Genomic DNA, 18,451 nt, shown 5'->3' with positions numbered 1-18,451 from the left:
CCTTCGCTGGGGGCTGGCCGAGGCGCTGGGAGAGCGGCGGCGCGAGGAGGAGCACCCAGCACGCGAGAGGTGAAAAACCGGGTTATCGGGACGCCAAAACTCCACTTTCCATCCGTGCACCATCTTCCCCGAGCCACCGCGCCGGTCAGAAACTGGCACCGCCATAGTGGGATGCAACTAATTGTTTTTTTTATTTATTACAGTGAATTATGTAAACAAAACCCCAATTCCATTATAGTAGGGTTTTTTTCTGCTCTTTTACACATTAAAATATCAGCGATTTAAAAAAAAAAAAAGTTCATTGCATTATCGCCCCAGGCTGAAAATTGAAATTCAATTTAGAAATAGTTAATTTATGGGAAAGAACAGGAATATATATATTCTATATTTTTTTTATATATATATATATATATAAAACCAGAGCAGGAACAGATAATATATTTTATAAAGACACATTTAATCACATACAATATTGCCATCTCATAGTATTAGAAATTTCCTAAACCTGCGATTTATTGCCGTCCATCATGATTTGATACAACCATTTCGTTGGAGGGATAGTGTATAAAAGTGCTGATTAAATCTCCTGCCACTACCTTGCCTACAGGTTAGTGTTACTGGTGGGGGGGGACGACAACACATTTGGACTAGTAGATATAAAAAGCGAGAAGTGCAAATAGAAAGGCACAGCAATGACGAGGATTTTCCTTCTGATGCTTCCCTGGGAGGATGCAAACAGGAGCTGGAGTGTCCCATGGCTTTAGTGTTGGCGTTGCTCCTGCTGAGGAGCCGATGCTGGGATTAAATGAGGAGGTGGAGGGGCCTCGGTGCTCCTGAGCTGCTTGTGTGCGTGTGCTTGGCAAGGTTAGGAGCTGTTGCATGGGTGGGACGTCGCCTTCAGGCTCCTGATGGCCCCAGTGGTGGTGGGTGACTTGTGTTGGCCAACATCTGGAAGAGCTTCTTCCCGAGGACTCGGGGCAGACCTGATGTGCAGAGCCCTTCGGCGCAGGAGCCCGCCAGGCATCCCGGAGCCGCTTACCGGGAGCAAGCGCCAGTGGCCGGGATGCGGCGCTGGGATGCTGGCGGGGGCTGGTGCGAGGCCAGGGACTATGTGAACAGGAGGCCTCCGGCATGGGGCCTCCCCAGCAAAGCACACAGGAGGGATTAAGCTTGTCCCGCTTAAATACAGAGCTAGAGTTTCTCTACACTCGAGGTTCCCCTCAACCTCGGGTCTTGCTGGCAGTGGTCGGGTAGAAACGCTGCAGCGACCTGTCCCTACACCCCGTGTCCATGACATTGCTTTGGGAAGCCTTTCATTAACAGGTCATTAGGTGAAGAGCCTCTTCCAGGCTTTCCAATTCCTAAAATGCTCAATTAAATATGTGCTCCCTGTTCACCGGCTGGGCTGGAGACAGGCGGCCCCCAAGGTGGGGTCACCATGCAGAACCGCAGAACCGCCCCGCCGCGTCCAACAGGCTGTAAATCCTGACCTGACCAGCAGTGCCAGGACTCGGTACGTACAATCCCAACAGCCCCGCAACATCACACGGCCTCATGCGCTCAAAAACCACAGCAGCAGCCCGCTATGCAGTGGAAATAAAAAGCTTGTTAGTATATACGGCCCTCCTGTAAACACCAAGCTCAAGGTTATCTGAGCCGGACAGATGTGGGTGCCGCGCAGTGGGGAAACGTGATGCCACCAGACAAGCCAAGGTGATGCACAACGCCCCAACATCCAACACCCGCAGCTGGGAAAACCCAGGAAAACTCTTCAAAGGAACAGCCTGGATGTCTGCAGTCGGGTTTGCGCTCCTGCCCCTCGCCTGGCGTGGACGGACGTGCCCGGAGTTAAGTGTTAAATAGTGCAAAGCGAGGGAGCCGCGGCCTCAGCCCCCGAGCTCCATGTGTTTCTAGACTAACCCACCTGCAGCAGGGCCTTTCTCCCTCCCTGAACCTCAGCGCCGGGACTAACATGAAGCCACGTGGATCATATAAAAATTCAAGCAAGGCCACTTGGTCCAAATGGGAGGCCAGCGGATGTTAGGTCACCGGAGAGGGTAATTAAGGCAAAAGCAATGTAGGATTAAAAAAAGTAAAACCTCTGCATTGTGAATCCCACTCTCCTTTCTGCTGGTGGACCTGTCTCCAAGCAAGGTGCCTTGATGGGTTAATGAACTCCAGGCAGGAAAGCAGCAAGTCTAGAGGGTGCGTCTCCACGTACCATCCCAACTCCATGCGTGCTGGCAGGGCTGGAAGAGCACGGAATGTCTCCCCGGCGTGGGAAGGCAGCCCTCCTTTCCAAACCTGGCTCCGGTTCCATCGGGATTTGGTCTTACAGAACCAGACTTCCTGAGCCCGGGTATCTTTGGTTCCTCCGGTGGAGGCTGCATAATATTGCAAAAAATGACACAAAAAGGAAACACAGAAGGGCATACTGGAGAGGGTTTAAGAAATCAATGTGGGAAGGGAGAAAAAGGTGTAAGTACCTAAAAATGCTTTTTTTTTGGACTAATTCAGAAGCACTTTCCTGATATCCTGGCCTGTTTTGTAAGATGGATACAGGTCACTGGCTATTTTAAGCCTTTGTTGCATGTGGTAGTAAAACCCTCTCCTGAATTTGGGTTTGGTAAACCTCTAGCTTTAGAGATCTTTTTAGGCGCATGACCAAGTCACAGCTGAGCATCTCTAAATTAATCCCCTTGAAAAGTCCAAGGCACAGGAAGGGTGATCAAAGCCCCAGTCCGTCTTTCCTCCGCTCCCTCTCTCTCTGGGCTCGCTGCATCAAACGGAGGGGGATGCTAATTCCCCGGCACGCAGAGGATAAAACCGGAACGATGCTTGGTGAAATCCGGTTGGGATTGGTTAATCTTGGTTTCCACGGAGACGGTGCATTTCCGCCCGTGCAGGCTGCACTGGACCGGGTTGGTGACGCTGACTTGCAGAGCGCGTTTCTCACTGCAAAGGCAAAAGGGAAAAGAAGAGTCAGGTGGGAGGGATGGGATGTCGTTACCGTTGCTCAGACCTTGGTGCAAGGCAGGGAGAGGTGGGTTTGGATCAGGCAGCAAGCCGAGCCCACCGCGTTAAGCCACGCCGCAGCTCTAAACCCAGCTTTCGGGCTCGGTTGATCCCTGCTTCCGCACATGAAGGTCTCCCACGCAGGGAGATATGCACCCAGGGGACTTCTGCATTGGGATCAGTGCTGATGGGGGAATATCGCTTCACGGGCAAAGCAAAGGCCGGGTTGCAAAAGTGCCGGGGTCTGCTGCCAGCTCGGCCACCTACTCGCCGAATGACCTCGCGAGCAGTCACTCCTATCTCTATAATTACAGTAAGGATGACGACATCCCTTGTTCTGAGCTCAGAGGTTAAAAGTACAGCATGAAATAGCTAAAAGAATCACAGGTAGGGTGGTGGGTTTTTTTAATTCCCTCTCCAGGCAGACAGACGGACAGACCGACCATGCAGCCTCCTGGGGTCGGAGCGCCCTGAATGGAGGCAGCGGCTGGCCAGGCACAGGTGTGGGGACAAAACTGTGTCACTGCAAACCATTCCCCAGCTTTTTAACCCTTTAACTTAGCTTTGGTGTTAAAAATTATTCTCATGAGTGAAATCGGGAGTTTCTGCCACCCAGACTGGTTTTTCCTTGGCTGTTTGGGTCACTGCCAGCGGGGGACATCAGGACAGCACGGCCAGATGGCTGTCCATCTCTGCCCCAGCTGAGACAGGGTCAGGGATGGTTGGCAAGGATGTTCCCCTTTGCTAAAGACCATAAAAGCCACTATTCTGTGTCACAAATAACTTTCCTTGTACCATAAGCAGAGAAATGCCCGGCTGTTCCCTTAGGCTGGGGATGGAGAGACATGGTGTGGCCAAGCTGATGCATGAGCCCCAGTCATGAGCTCTTTGGACCAGCAAAGAGCGGGTGTCATCGAGGCAGGAGAGCGAATTAGCAGGAGAAATGCCTCCAGCAGATCTGTCCCCCTGAGCCACCGCCAGCCTGGGGAAGCGGGAAGAGATGTACAGGGACTTGGCCTTTGGGAAATCCCTCTTGCGACCTCACCCGCACTTCAAATTCCTGAATATCCAGCATTTCTTAGTATCATATTGAGTGGTTTAAAGACTCAATGGCATCAACTCCAATGCCTCTCTCGATGCTTTAAATACACGGAGGAGGATGTGCTGGGTTTCTGTTCTGCTGCGTTTAGCTTCCAGACTCGAGGTCTTGCCTTGCTTGACCTGTTACAGTTTTTTCACTGACACAGCCTAAGTCCTTCACGCAGCACAGGCTTAGTTTTTACTTCATTAACACAGACTGTTCAAGACGTGTCACATCCCGTAAGACACATTTTTACCCAAATGATTAAGATGTTCACCACTTCCATAAAAATGAATGGTTGGCTGGTTGGAGGGGTACTGGCAGGGCAGCAGCACACAAAGCCCTCACGTTGTCCCAGGTATTAAATACTTATTTACTCTTGCCTCAGTGAGTTGAGGCTAAAATCCCTGCTTAGTTTGCTATTTTTACCATGTCTTAGCAGAACGAGCCGCATATGCAGAGGAGCCTCTCGGAGATTCCTGCCATCATGTGCTTGGAGAGCAGGTTTAGCATCAAGTGTTTGTAACAAGGATAAATGCTAACGACTTTCCTTCTCCTCTCCCACAGCCCTCATCAAATTATAGGTAAGAAGATCGAGGGTCTGTCGCTGTTTAGAGTCAAGCTCTCTTGACCCTTTTGCACAGCGATAAGGAGCCCAAACCAGCGGAGAAGTGTCATTAACCTGAATTTTGACCACAAGCAGGAGCCAGGCCTGGAAATCAAAAGGTCCTTGATGTATTTTGAGCCCTTGGCTGTGGGACCTTAAGCAAGAAGCTGGATCTCTCTAGGTCCCAGCTCCTGCTGGAATGACATAAACTAAATATGTCTACAGGAAGCTAACGTTGTCCTGGGATAGTGGGCTCTGGAGAAGATGCTCTGATCTTCGCCCTGTGTAACGTTTCCATTAAATAAGGACTTCACTTCCCCCACCATGTTTTCCAGGCCCCACCATGACAGTACTCATTCCTGGTCATACATTGATCATGTGTTGCTTTTCTTCATGTGAGAAGAGGTTTCAGCCTCAAAACCTTTTGCTGGCGGAACAGGACAGCTCTTGAATGGCATCCAAAGAGCAATCCACATGGGGATTTGCAAGTCCACAGGGGGATTACAAATCCCATCCTTGGTCTTCCCCGCTAGGCAATACAACACTGAACCCTGCCGCCAGCTCCACAAGCAGCTCGATGTGCTGGGACCTTGAGTGTCTTGGACGCTGCTCCTGTGCTTGGTCAATTGCCAGCAAAGAAGAGGTTGGAGGAAATATCAGTTTGGTTTCCAGTCCATCAGTCACATCAGCATTACACCTGTTAGTGCAGCAGCAAAAAGGGGAGATGACAGCTGCTGGCTGCCCTGGAGTAAGATGGTTTATTTATTGACTGAAAGGGAGAAAACAGCTGCCTGCATCAGCTGATAAACCAGATTAAAAGACCTTCCAAATCCCACTGCTACAACGAGATTTTACTGAGTAGCACAGCTGGGGAGATGCTTCCCCAAGTTCCTGCAGAATTTAGAACCCAAAGGCAGAGTCTGATGGAGATGGTCCTGCATAATCCTGGAAATCCAACAAAGTCTTCCATAGACAAGGGCAACACACAGTGAAAATACCCTTTGTGGATCATTGGTGCTCTGTAAGACCCCAAGCAAGACACCGATGGCAGCGAAGGCAGAGACAAGTCCCAATTCCACTCAGACTTGGGCTAAAAGCTGTGTTTTCACTGCATAATCCTGTCCCACCACGGTACTTTGCTCTTCCACCTCTCCATCTCAGTGAGATGATTCAGCCAGGAAAAGGTTGTTAAAGTGAAAGTAAGGTGGAAGAAAGTTTGCACTATTAAATTTCAGGCTTGGAAACACACATCTATTCACCATCCATGCTTTAATTCCTTAAGTATGTCAATGGTTGCTACTATATAAGGAACATTCATGAATTTACTCATTATTTACAAATAATCTTCTGGCCTTCTGACAATTTAAAGGACCTACTGGGTTTCATATTAGAGGTGGAAGATCTTGTCATTTAAAGACTTAAGGGCAGAACTGAATGTGTTTATGACTATTCTGTGGCTAAAGACACAGTCACAGTGCAGAGAGCTAAGTGACATGCCCAAGGTCACAGAAAACAGTGTCATAATTAAGAGCTAAATCCAAATTCTCCAACGTTCACGATCTTTTAACCTCAGGTGAGCAACCTGCCATGGCAGTCCAAATACCAGTCTCTTCCTTCATCCTGCAGATCTACTTGATTCAAGGATCTTGCCTCGGTTCAGACCCAGTTTCTTATCAAGAGCAACGTCCAAGCTCGCCTGTCTGTTAACAGGCAATGACTGCCTGCACGTTACGGCCTCAAAAGACAGTTGGAAAGTTTTTGCTGCTTGGAGAAGACCCCTGCCCTCATCCTTTTGCTTTCATCCCTTGTACTAATTGCATCCCAGCACCTCGCAGAGGTGCCGTGTCTGCCGGCAGGAGAGCCCTGCCCTGCAGATCCGACAGCGGGATGGCCGGGAGCCTCCGGAGCTGTCACTAGATTGACCCTTACTACAGGCTGTGTAGGAGAACTTGCTCCAGACATTAGCCTCTGTTTTAGTAAACCCTTTAAGAGGCTTCCGAGACACTTTTGCCGTCTCTCTTGTACAGACACTTGTTTAGGAGACCATCTACAAGATGTCAGAGCTCATGTAGGTTCCAAGCACAGCTCTGCCCAAGACCAGCCCCATCTGATCGCAGCTTTGGCTCTTCACCAAGCCCCGACGTAACCTGCACACTGACGGAAGTCAAGTCAATTAGGACAAAATGACGGATACTGCTGCCGGGCATCTTCTGGGAAATAAAATTACTTATTTTTAACAACGATTCCATTAGAAGAGACAGTGAGATGCAAGCACTGCCTGAGACTCTGCCAGGGAAAAAATGCCAGCCCCCAGCATCCAGGCATGAAACTGCCTGCAAAATGTAAAAGAAAAAAAAAAAAGTGCTTTCGTGGGAAAGTCAGGATCAACCCCAGCACTGCTCCAGTCCTGCCAGGGAACCACATGGTAATTTCTGTATATAATAAACCACATGATAATTTCTGTATATAACAAACCACATGATAAATTCTGCATATATTAAACACCAAGGTGCTTGTGTTTTCTGAAAACACAGGTCTTTTTATATAACTGCAAACAATATTTTTGGTGGAAACAGCCTCTCTTGACATCCTGGCGGTACAAGCCACAGCCACTGATCTCAGCTGGTTGTGTGGGCTGGGGCTTCTCTTTGCTCTTTGGATTTCATGGCTCAGTGAGCTCTGCAGGACTGGGTGACTTCTCTTCCTTCATCTGCTCCAAACCATCATAGCATGCAAACTGCCTTTATCAGCTCACTTTTTGCTCATCTATTGACTCGCGCTCATTAGAGGAGTTAATGGCAAATAGTCGAGGCGATGGCTCTGGGTGGGAGCATGTGTGTGTGAAGCACCACGAGCGTTGCATGAACAGGGTCTGTGTGTATGGGAAAACCACATCCTAGAGCGAGACCATCATTAGAAATACAGCACGAGCTGATCAGACGCCCGGGTAAACGCTGGCAAAAGGGAAACCAGCAGAGAAGGGATGACTCCAAGTGGAAGCAGACTACTGGCCCATGAAATATTAGAGTTTTGACTGAGCATTTAATCTAGGACCTCAGGGAAAACACAAGCCAAGTAGCGCATAAATGGTCACAGACATCTGTCAGCGCTGTTGTTAATACAAAAGCATCTATGTCGCCAATAAGTGGTCGGAAGCAAAATGGTGAAGGATGAGAGTGGAGAAAGATCAGAGGGAGTTTCCGCAAAGACAGAGGTGTAGGACTGGAAAGTTAAATAAATGTATTGTTAAATAAATGTTAAACATACAAGATGCTTAAGAGCAAACACAGGTGACCTGGAATGCCTCGCAAGGAGCTGTGATGATAGGCATGAAAATACAGCAAAACAGTCATCGATGAGATACTAGTTTATAGCTGTGAGCTCCATCAGGAAGCACAGTAGGCTGCAGAGAGCTGGGAACATGCCATGCCCAAGGACAGTGGTACCTGACCACGGTCTGAGGTGCTCCAGAGATGCAGCCCCATCACTTGCAGGGCTGGGAAGGAACAGTTTATGCAGATTTTCCAGGGTCTTTCAATGAGGTGCTGCCTGCCTATGGACGCAGCTAATGCAATCACAGAGCAGGAAGTAAGTTCTTTTTAGGAAGCAAAAGTTGGGTAGAAGATGGTAAAAAGCCAAGCACAGTAAGTGCCTGATTTTCATGACAACAAACCAGAGGGATTTAAATGAGGCTAAGGATGCAATGCAGTGTGAAACGAGGGCTCAGCAGCAATAAACCAAATGGGATGTATTCCGGAGGGGATTTTTTTAAACGATCAAATCTTTCTAGAGGTCTCTTTCTGGAAAGACAGGCATCACTGTGGACTACTTGGTTAAGGCTTCAAGAGAGTGTGCAGCTGTAAACAAGATGTTAGGAAGCATTAGGAGCAGGATGAAGAATACTGAAAAAATTGTAACACCTTATATAAGCCAGTGCTGCAGCCTCATCTGGATACCGGCTGCAGGCTTTGAGGGGGTTCAGCACTGAAAAAAATATTAAAAAGCTCACAGATGAAGGGAGGATATAAAAAAGAAACCAAAAAAGCAGCAGCTATATTCCATACAAAGAAAATACATAAGAAGCAGAGAGAGAAACTAGAGAGGTCTAAAAAAAGGCAGCTTTCAAGGCTCTGCTTCCTAACAACAGCCAAAGAGACAAACAGTAATAGCGAGAATTTCAAGGTGGGTTAAAATAGCTTTCCAGGCAATGTGTAATCTCGCTGCTGTGGATCACTCCAGGCTGTGGCGCTCACTGCTACTGGGTGGCACAGAGGTGAGAGAAAAAATGAGCAGGGTCTAAAATGACGTTGGCTATAACATAGGTAATAAACATTTATATATCTGAGTTACAACAGGTGTCATTTTTGGAAAAGATAAGTGCCTTCTGCATGAGGGTTTAAAGCACACTGGCTCTGCAGGCTGCATATTTGGCAGGGGAGGGATGGGGGGAGATATATCTCGTCGGACCACTTGTGGTTTTCTGCAATTTGCGGGACAATGATACTGGGGATATTTGGGCTCAAAGGAAAAGCTATAGTTCTCACTGTGAAAATTAAACCCACAATAGCTTAAACAGAGACCAAAATAGGAACACCTAGTTTCTCAACATGCACAAGCGTGGAACCTGCACCGAAACCTCATGTGCATTTTGTGTCACCCTGGCTGTAATCTCTCAGCTTTGCATGAGGAGCAAAGCACTGCGTGGGGAGAGACGCTCTGGGCGCAGGACTGGCACAGTCCACACCGTCGCCGGCCGGCTGCGAACAGAATCATCCCCTGCTTTGGGGAGCTGGGGCAAGAGCAATCCCTGGGAAGCCACGGCATGAAGGGCATCACATGTAAATAATCCTGGGTGGGTATTTCATTCCAGGGAGAGAGATGTCCTGCTGCAAATATTCAGAGCCCGCAGGCTGCTGGCGCTCCGGCACGCTTCATCTTCTCTGTTCTCCCGCTGCCTCTCGGGGGGGCAGTAACATTTGAAGTGTGCGCAGCTTCAAAGCACCGGGTCCCACTTCCAGAAGAGATTTACACTCTTGGAGCATAAATTTCCCTAAGTAAGACTCAGATGATTTTGACAGCATCACCCCTGTGACTCCTTGGCACACTTCATTCTTCTTTGCTCTACCATCAGAGGAAGAAAACACCTTTTCTCATCCAGCTCTTATTAAAACACCCTGGCTTATGTAGCTACAGGAGGTTAAAAGCAATGATTTACTATCCTGTGTACCCGAGAAAATAATTTAACGTCCTCTTTGCCTCCTTGCGCTGGCTGCTGGACTGTATTAGCACCACCAAAGGAAATCCCCCTCCATCCAGCGGTCCCTTTTTAGTGCAGCCCTGAAGCTGCAGCTGGCAGCACTCTTCATCCCATGGGTTTGGTTACCAACACCGAGAAGCCCAGGGTGAGAAGATTAACTGGGACCCATTTTCGGGTGCAGATCATTTCTCTCTGCTCATAACTCAAGAGCAGCTGGATCAGCAGGGGATGAACATGCGTGGTAGGTAGCGTGCCGCTCATTCAACATGTGCTGCATTACTCACACGTGCACCGAAGGGACACGACATCCTAAACCACAACGGGTTTTCAAAATGTGCTTTGTGAAATCCTCTCTGAGGTCTTGCACAGTGAAAGCATGAGACAAACAGGATGTTTTCTCAAACCATTACTTGCTTTTTAGAGACATAGGGTTGTTGGTGTTGTGGAGCTCTTCTGTATCAGGTGGTCTTGGCTGAGGTTAGACATTAAGATAGATCAAAGCTATGGAAAAGAGAGACTATAAAGAAGTCAGACATGAATAAAGGAGATCTCAAGTCAGGATCAAAAGGCCTTCCATAGTCAAAGGTCAGAACAAGTCCTCCAGGCATTTTAATGTCAAGAAAGGTCAGCTGAGTTAAACATGGCTCTGGCAGGTCCCTTCTCACTGTATGGTTTTTTGAAATTGTCTGCAGTCAAGTGACAATTGATACCGTGAATTTTTTTTCAGACTTCAAAACCAGCAAATGTTTATGGCTTATTTCTAATACAGTTTTGTACCTTGTGGTCTATGTTCAGGCAAATCACCTCAGAAGCTGGAAGAAGTGGCTTTTCTGAAGCACTTTTTTAATCTGCAAGAGAAGGACCTGGCTACAAACTGCAATCCACATCGTTCCACTGAAAACTCAACCACTCCACTTAAAAAGTGGCTTTCAATCTTTTCTGGCTCAGACTTGCCTGTGTTTCATTTTTCTCTGCAGCTCACGCTGACATCTATTTACCAGCGCAAACCACAGAGCCGCTCGCCTTCGGTTTTGGGAACTGTACAGTACCACGTATTACAACATCATGCTAGCGAGTTGCGTCAGCAACTCTATTTTTGCCCTTTTAATGAGAAACAAGATTTGGTAATATCTGTACGCCACCAGTGAAAAGTGTTGTTTGTGCCCAATGGCACATAGCAAGGCAAAAGCTAAGTCAGCTATTAGTACTCTGGTCTGCTGGCATCTGGCCGGTGCACCGAGACGGTTCCTTTTATTCACGTCTGAACCATAAAAGCCACTTTCCTAAGAAGACAGCAGCTGCCACAACACTGACGTGCTTTTTTCATGAAGTGTCTGCAGTAGATCCAGGTATATTCCTTCCCCTCTGGCTGAGGTATAAATCTAGTCCATTAAATGTTTGGCTGTCTCATTCTTAAAACGCATTTATTCCTACTTGAACCCAAGGTCAGGCAGTCCCAGAGCAGTGCCGGTGAGCTGTGGCTCGTTCTTCATTTATTTAGTAACTGGGGCATTTGTGCATCCATCCTCGCTAGCCAGAGAGCGCTTTCCGGAAAGTCAGTGAGCTGTAAAATATTTCTGCCTCTTCCAGCAAACCCCTTTAGTTCACGTGTTTCTGGGCAAAGGAGGATCCCCAGGGTGATGGGGCAGGGGCTGCTCCTCCCCTGACCTCTCCAGGGCTGTTTGCCTTCATCGGGAACTTGGGGTAACAGCCAGGTTTCAAAGAAAGACCCAAGCAGCTAAAAAGGAGGTTAATAGGGGTCAGGTCCCAGCCATACAGCCTCACTACCCATGGGGACTGCAGCCCAAAGCTCTCGTCTTATGGTGGGAAAGCCCTAAAAAGTGGTTTTGAGACATCACTTTGCAAGCATGCTGCATGATGTACCCTAACATCCCCTCTCCTCCACCCCTGGGAAATTTGATCGAAATAAAAAGTGAATGTAATTATCCGGTCTCACATGAAATTCAAGAAAAGGATCAAAAACTAATTGAAGCTTCACCCTCCAGCTGAACTGGGGCAATCGCTCACCCGCTCGACTCCCAAACCCCAGCCCTAACACGACCACCGTCTCTGAGCAGAAGGTGTTGGACTTTAGAGTGGGAGAGATGCAATTTAGGCACCTAAGCTCAGCTATAAAGCATACCCTGATCTTCTTACCACACTTGGGCTACTAATTAACCCCCCCCTCCACCCACCTCAGCACAGGCACGCTGGCTGCGAACAGCAAAGCTTGGGCAGCACTGTCGCCCTGCCCGCAGCAGGCATCGGGCTCCTGCAGCCGTTGCTGATGCTCCTGGCGTTCTGCTCCTATTGAAGCTGAGAATTCATCTACACACTTCAAACAGAGAAGTCTCATTCTTTTTTTCTCTCCTTGTGTCATCAGCATTCAATGCCTGATGCAATTTATCCCTTACGAAGCACTCGCTAAAGCTGGTCAATGGTTTTCTGGATAAAAACGTGCCTTCACTTAAATAGGGTATTTCCCGGGAAAGCTCATCAACAAAGCAGCTTTCAAAAAAAAAAAAAAAAAAAAAAAGGCAAAAAAGCACACCCAGGGTGTTAAATATTTTATTTCCTCCAGCAGGCAAAATGAAAAATTTCCAGACCGCTGAGTGGGGGTGGAGAAGGCAGCTCCCAGCCACCATGGGAGTGCCATGACAGCACCCACCTACCAGGGCTGTGACTAAATAGATGGGTTATTGATCTAACACCCTAACAGCAGGCATCCCAACATGCCACATGCCCAGCTCGAGTGCTTGGGACTGCAGGGAACTGTCTACTCTAAAATCCACATACCACTCCTTTTCCCTCCCTTGGTCCCTGTGTGCAGTTTGATACTGTAGGAATTAAATTCACTCCAGAATTCAATGTATTTTGCACTTTCTCTACAGCTAAAATTGTAAGTCTTGCATCAAGTCTTCAGCACGCTGAAGACTTACAGACTGGCGATATGCAACGGTGTTTTGGAGGAAAGTAAAAGGATGGGGAGAGCTGGGCATGAGACGTGGGGTTTGTGGTACCCGCTGATGTGGGAGTGCGGTGGCAGGAGGGAAGGTGCTTGCGTCATTTCCATCCTCTCAAATCAGCAATAACACGAGAAGAAGTGTCATCCAGGGCTAACCCAGGAGCACCTGCCTCTGCAAGGAGCAGAAACCAGTTCTGGCACAGAATCATGAAATGAGTGATCTTGTTAGGTAAGAAATGATTTCTACGGCTGTGTAACATCCTCGCTGCCGTGGTCTGCCCTGCCTAACGTGTGGTTCCGGCGTGCTTTGCAGCTCAGTTTACATCCTACTTATTTTTGGATAAACAGAAGAATTTAGTTTCTGAGGATGACGGTTACACACATTGTTGTCCGGCGACGCATGCCCCTTGCCTTCATCTACTCAAACTGACCCAGTTCTCAACATCAGCAGCTTTCCCGGGGTGCAGCACCAATATATAAACTACAGCTTCTTCTGAAGTCTCCAATTAGTCATATTTTCTCAGCTATTCTGAGTCCTGGCAAAGCTTTTGAGAGTCAGCTCTCATCCGGCTTTCTGCTTTAGTAGGAGCAAACGTGGCCGCAAGACGCTGGAGTGTTACATATTTTATAAAAACCACTATGCCAAAAATATGATTCAAAGTCCTTGGCTGGAGACAGAGTAAAAGCAGAACATCGGCTCATTCACAGGGTTATGCCAAGAATCCTGCATTATAAATGCACCAGCACATAAATAAAATAAGACCACTTAGGAAGATGAGTACAGACTTGCCTCCCATTTAGGACATCACAGACCTCGATTCCCAGGCAGGCTGAGAAGCAGCAAAAGTCCTTCCTTACATTTTCTTTTTGGCACTGGTCCTTGCCCTCACCCAGCCAGTGGACTGAATTCACTGGACCCGCATTTGTTGGGGTGTGTGCAGCACACATTTGCAACATCCCTCCTGAAAGGATGCTCTTGGCCTGGTTAGCAGATGCTGATAAAATTCTGCTGGCTGAATTTTTGAAGTTTAAGGAAGGAAGAAATTCTGAAAAAAAATACTTCAAAGGGAATCCAGCACCTTTCAGTCATCTGGAATATATTTATTCAACTCCTGCAAGAATGTGAGTTATAGGGAGCTGATGGTGAGGACAATAAGTATGGGATTATTCAACTGTTTACCACTCAAATTTACAAGGGGGCAACAATTTTCTAGTATCAAACAGTGGTTGAAATAGCTGACAGGTGCATTACATTGGAAAATGATGCCACAGCAAAACGTTGCTGTCGCCCTGTCATATCCCTTTGATAGAGACATAACCTATAGTCATCCTGATGGATGAGCAGCTCTGCTTTTCCCACTGGTACATGCAGGGCTGTGAATTAAACAGGTATTTTTAGAGTCTGGCAGAGGTCTGAAGTCACAAAACAGGGGAAGCTGCCACCGAGCTTCATAGAGATCCCCTAAAATTATTATAAAAAAGAGCAAGTGTGCACAGTTTTGAAGTTTTCTCCTCCTCTTGTTTTTTTCCTTATTATTCTTTGGGATCGACCCATGGAAGTGAAACTGCCAGGAAGCCAGCACAGATAAGCGGGCGGGCAATTTGCTAAGGCAAAGCCACAAGCTCAGCTTCTGCCGTCACCAATGGCCGTGATGCCACCGGAGCTGCAGGAAACAAACGGATCCAGGGGCCGGGAGCCACAAGGACGACGGCACGAGGGCTCTCCCCACGCGGAGGGGCCGGGAAGCAGGGTTGCATCGTCGCATCCCACCCATGGCTCCGTAAGCTTCGGTTCAATGACGCCTCCGCGGGACGGCCGTGCCGAGGACCCGGCTGTCATTGTCCCCGGCCGCCCTGGCCGCGCTCCCGCCCCGCAGCCCGTGAAACGCCGAGCTGCCGCGCAGGCAAACAGCTCAGCTCCATTATATTCCGCACACATCGCCGCTGAGCTCATTAAAGCCGGAGCCGGGAATGTAATGGGAGGGCTCTGACATCCCGGGGAACATCCACCGCCAGGTGCACTCGCTCGGCACCACACCGCGGCTTCGGCACGGGCATAATTCACCCGGCTCCCTTTGAACGGCGTGTGACAGCTCGTGCGCGCGTGCAGGGAGGGGGTGATGGAGAACGACTGCTTTTAGCACTACAGCTCTCAGTCACTATAGCAACCTGGATATTCATCATCCCATCTGATGCTTCATTTCTGCCAGCCAACCAGGGGCTGATGCAGAGCATTGAGAGATGGGTTCATTTACTGCCTCCTATGATTGCTGCTCGGTGCACCCCGGATAACCCCTGTATAAGCTAATTCTGCATGAATTTCCCTTTCTGATTTTTTTTTTTTTTTTTTTAAAGTTTACTGGGGATGGTCCTGCTCACCGCCGGTGCAATAGCAGAAGCACTGGGGCAGAGGACTTACGGGCAGGGTGTCACCATGACCTACTTAGTGCAGGACGAGGTGACATCCTGTTAAATTGCCAGTAGCTTCCCAGTCCTCTGGACCACTCTGCCCGGTAGCAATGCTGAACTAATCTGACCCTGAAGGCAGATTTCTGACAAGGAGGCATGTACCTCTGGCCATCGGTATAACCTTGCTCTGTCAGCACGAGGGACGCCTCCCCTCCTCGGCTCCTCTGACCTGGAACAGCTGTGCTTAATCCTGCCTCTCTATTTCCAGATCTGATCTGAAAACCTAGATTTTTCTCCTTTTCTAATAGAAAAGAGAGAAATTAGCTAAAGCTTCAGGGGATAGAAAAATGCCATAAAAAAACGGAGGTGTTACTGTGCTGTATTCTCCTGCAGCTTTTCTCCCAGAGAGAAGCAGTGTTCCTGTTCACCCTCCCAGTGTGAAGCAAGATTTTTATCACATAATGCCTGATAAAAGGTCGCACTTTCGTGGGCAACCAGTGACACACACGAGCATTTTCCCCAAAGATTTAGGCAGGCAGTATCAGGGCTATCCAGCCTGCAACCACCAGCTCGCTCCTGAAAGCTAAACCATGAATTTTTATCAAAGGCGAACGCAGAGGGGTGGGGTGTGCTCAGGTTATCACGGCGGCGTTATGCCAGCGAGGAAGACGGCTCCTCCTCTCCCAGCATCCACACTGTGACATTTTAGCTGAGGAAGCTGAATCATCCTTCAATTAATGACAGGCTTTTAACCTGATGTTGAGGAGTCTAGCTGAGGTCTCCCTCCTGTTAAAAATGCCTCTCTCTATGGCCAAAAGAAGAATTACTCCAACATAGTGATTTTTCTACCCCTTGGGTTTACGCTGTCCCCCCCGGGAGCTATTTGATGGGGAAGGATGTGGCAGCAGGGACACTGAGGGTAGCACAGTGTTTCCTTCAAACGCATCGCCCCGCCAGGTGCCTCCCAAACTAAAGGCAGTTTAAAACACGTACCGGACCCTGCGGAACAAGGCAGGGAAGAATGATTAGGCAAAGGATGACGGACAGGAAGGGGAAGGGTAAGCAACAAGTCAGGGTGACTCAGGGCACAGACCTCTCGATTGCTCCATCATCACATTCAGGTTTTAGCTTTTGAAGCAACTGCTACTTCCCTCTTATTTCCTGGAGCAAGAGCACACCCAGGGCCTTTCAGAGGAGCCCAAAGGGATAAAGCAAGTATGCCAGGCTTAAAAAAGGATTTTAAATATGAGGGATGTTCAGAAGGTCAGAGGGAAGCTTAGGAGCAGATCGTATCAACGTTGGTGCTACTGAAAAAAACCACTGAGAAGAGGCTGGGGTCTCGGGAACATGAACCCAGATCACGGAGTGACTTGGCGCATTTGTCTTTTTGGCTGCCAACATCCCCGTGGGCTATCAGTGGAGTGCCCAGAGGCGGAGGGTATTTTAGGGATGATGTTTGAACAGGTTTACAACTGTTCTCAGGATGTCAGGGGCTGATGCACCTTGTCTACACCAAAATTCCCTGGCGATGCTGGTTTTTTTTAAGGTCCTGAGAAAATTTGGCCTCCATTTCCCAGCACAGGATGGCCAAAAGATGGGGATGGTTGGTCATTAAGGAGAATTTGGATTACAGAAGAGAGAAGACAAGAGCAATAACTGCAGCAGGCAATCATGAGGTGGACAAATTAAGGAGGAAGTGGGGGATTTCAGAAACAGCAGGAAGGAAGAAAGAGGATGGTTGGACTGTGCAGGGTTGTGAGCAGCCTTCATTCCTATAACATAGGGAAAAGTTGCTCTACTGCCTCAAAAATTCCATCGTGTAAAATCGTCCATGCGGGAAAGGCCAGCTGGAACCAGTACTGACATCACCTCTGTATCAGCATTACAGCATCCCAATGAAACATTTTGGGTCTAATCAAATTTCAGGCATGACGAAAGTCATTACTGTTCCAGTTGAAAGCATCGGAGTGAATCAGGTTTGAAGACATGAAGCCTGGGGAGAACAAACGATGAGGCACGTTTTGCAAGAAAGATTTTCCTTCTACTATGACACTTAAAAGTAATGAAACAAAGTCTTTCCAGTACTGCACAGTACCATGCAGGTAGTTGAAAAGAGGAATTTAATTCTGGACTCCTAATGTCCTCTCCAAGGACCAAGAGCAGTCAGATTAGCCTAAAACAATGTGACAGCCGACCTGCTTGGTATCAGCCACAGGCACTCCCTGGAACAAAGAACCGAGCTGAAAAATATCACCCTATGACTAATGATTAAAGGCAGCCTATTTCTCTACATTTCAAGCCAGATGATTCCTAAGAGCACCAAACTTTCACTAGGTTTCCTTAATATTATGGATTCATGATGCCCTGCAAGGCATCAAGGACGCTGCTTAGAACTGGGAGTTAGGCTATACCAGGAAATCAATTTTTCATGTGACAGCAAAACGACGGGCAGGATTTTAAGTGGATCTTCTGTATTCAGAGAGGTTGAGTGGCCAATTCGGTTTTTATTATTTCAGGAGCATTGGCTGAGATGTTACAGAGTGGTCTCAGTATCACTTCTGCAAAGTAAAGGGCTCTGAAGCTGCAATCCCAGAATAAAAATGCTGGCACTTCTGCTTCCCTTTGTTCTCTTGTCTTTATTCACTGATATATTAGCACAATTCACATAGGCAGGAAAAAAGGCAACTTGCTGTGAAGAGAGACAACTATGTCTTATTTAACTACCTGACCTATTTCTGCTTTTCCTTTGCCTAACTTATTCAACAAGAAGTTTGGATTTGCAGAAATAGCTGAAATAACTGTGTTGGATCATGTGAAAAATACTATTCCTTGTGGCAAAGCCAGCATGAAAAGCAGGTGCATAAACAAAAAGATTTTTACTTATAGAAATGAAAAGTTTGGAGGGGAAATGAACATTGCCAGGCTGATTCCCACTATATTCAGCATTTGCATATTCATTGCAACAACATGTAATTTTCATTTCAGGGTATTACGTGACTCCGCTGGAGGACAACACCTATGTAAACACAACGTGGATGTATACATTCAAGCATCTATCATCAGCTACCCAACCTGGAAACACAGCAAATCCCTACTGTCTGAAATGCAACTTCTTGC

At 47.8% G+C, this 18,451-nt stretch overlaps 1 protein-coding gene across 1 annotated transcript in view; it reads right to left on the bottom strand.

Annotated features, from left to right (window-relative positions):
* Positions 1-172: 172 nt before the first annotated feature.
* Positions 173-18,451, bottom strand: part of MYO1D (myosin ID) — a 161,987-nt gene continuing 143,708 nt past the window's right edge. Inside the window, exon 22 of the mRNA XM_075036200.1 lies at positions 173-2,955. Coding sequence (XP_074892301.1) covers positions 2,799-2,955 — 157 coding nt within the window. The 3' untranslated portion in view covers positions 173-2,798. The remainder of the gene's footprint in view (positions 2,956-18,451) is intronic.

This window comes from Buteo buteo, chromosome 9 (genome assembly GCF_964188355.1).
Source record: "Buteo buteo chromosome 9, bButBut1.hap1.1, whole genome shotgun sequence".
Lineage (NCBI taxonomy): Eukaryota > Metazoa > Chordata > Aves > Accipitriformes > Accipitridae > Buteo > Buteo buteo.
The sequence above is the reverse complement of the archived record's forward strand: the minus strand, read 5'-3'. Positions and strand labels throughout refer to the sequence as shown.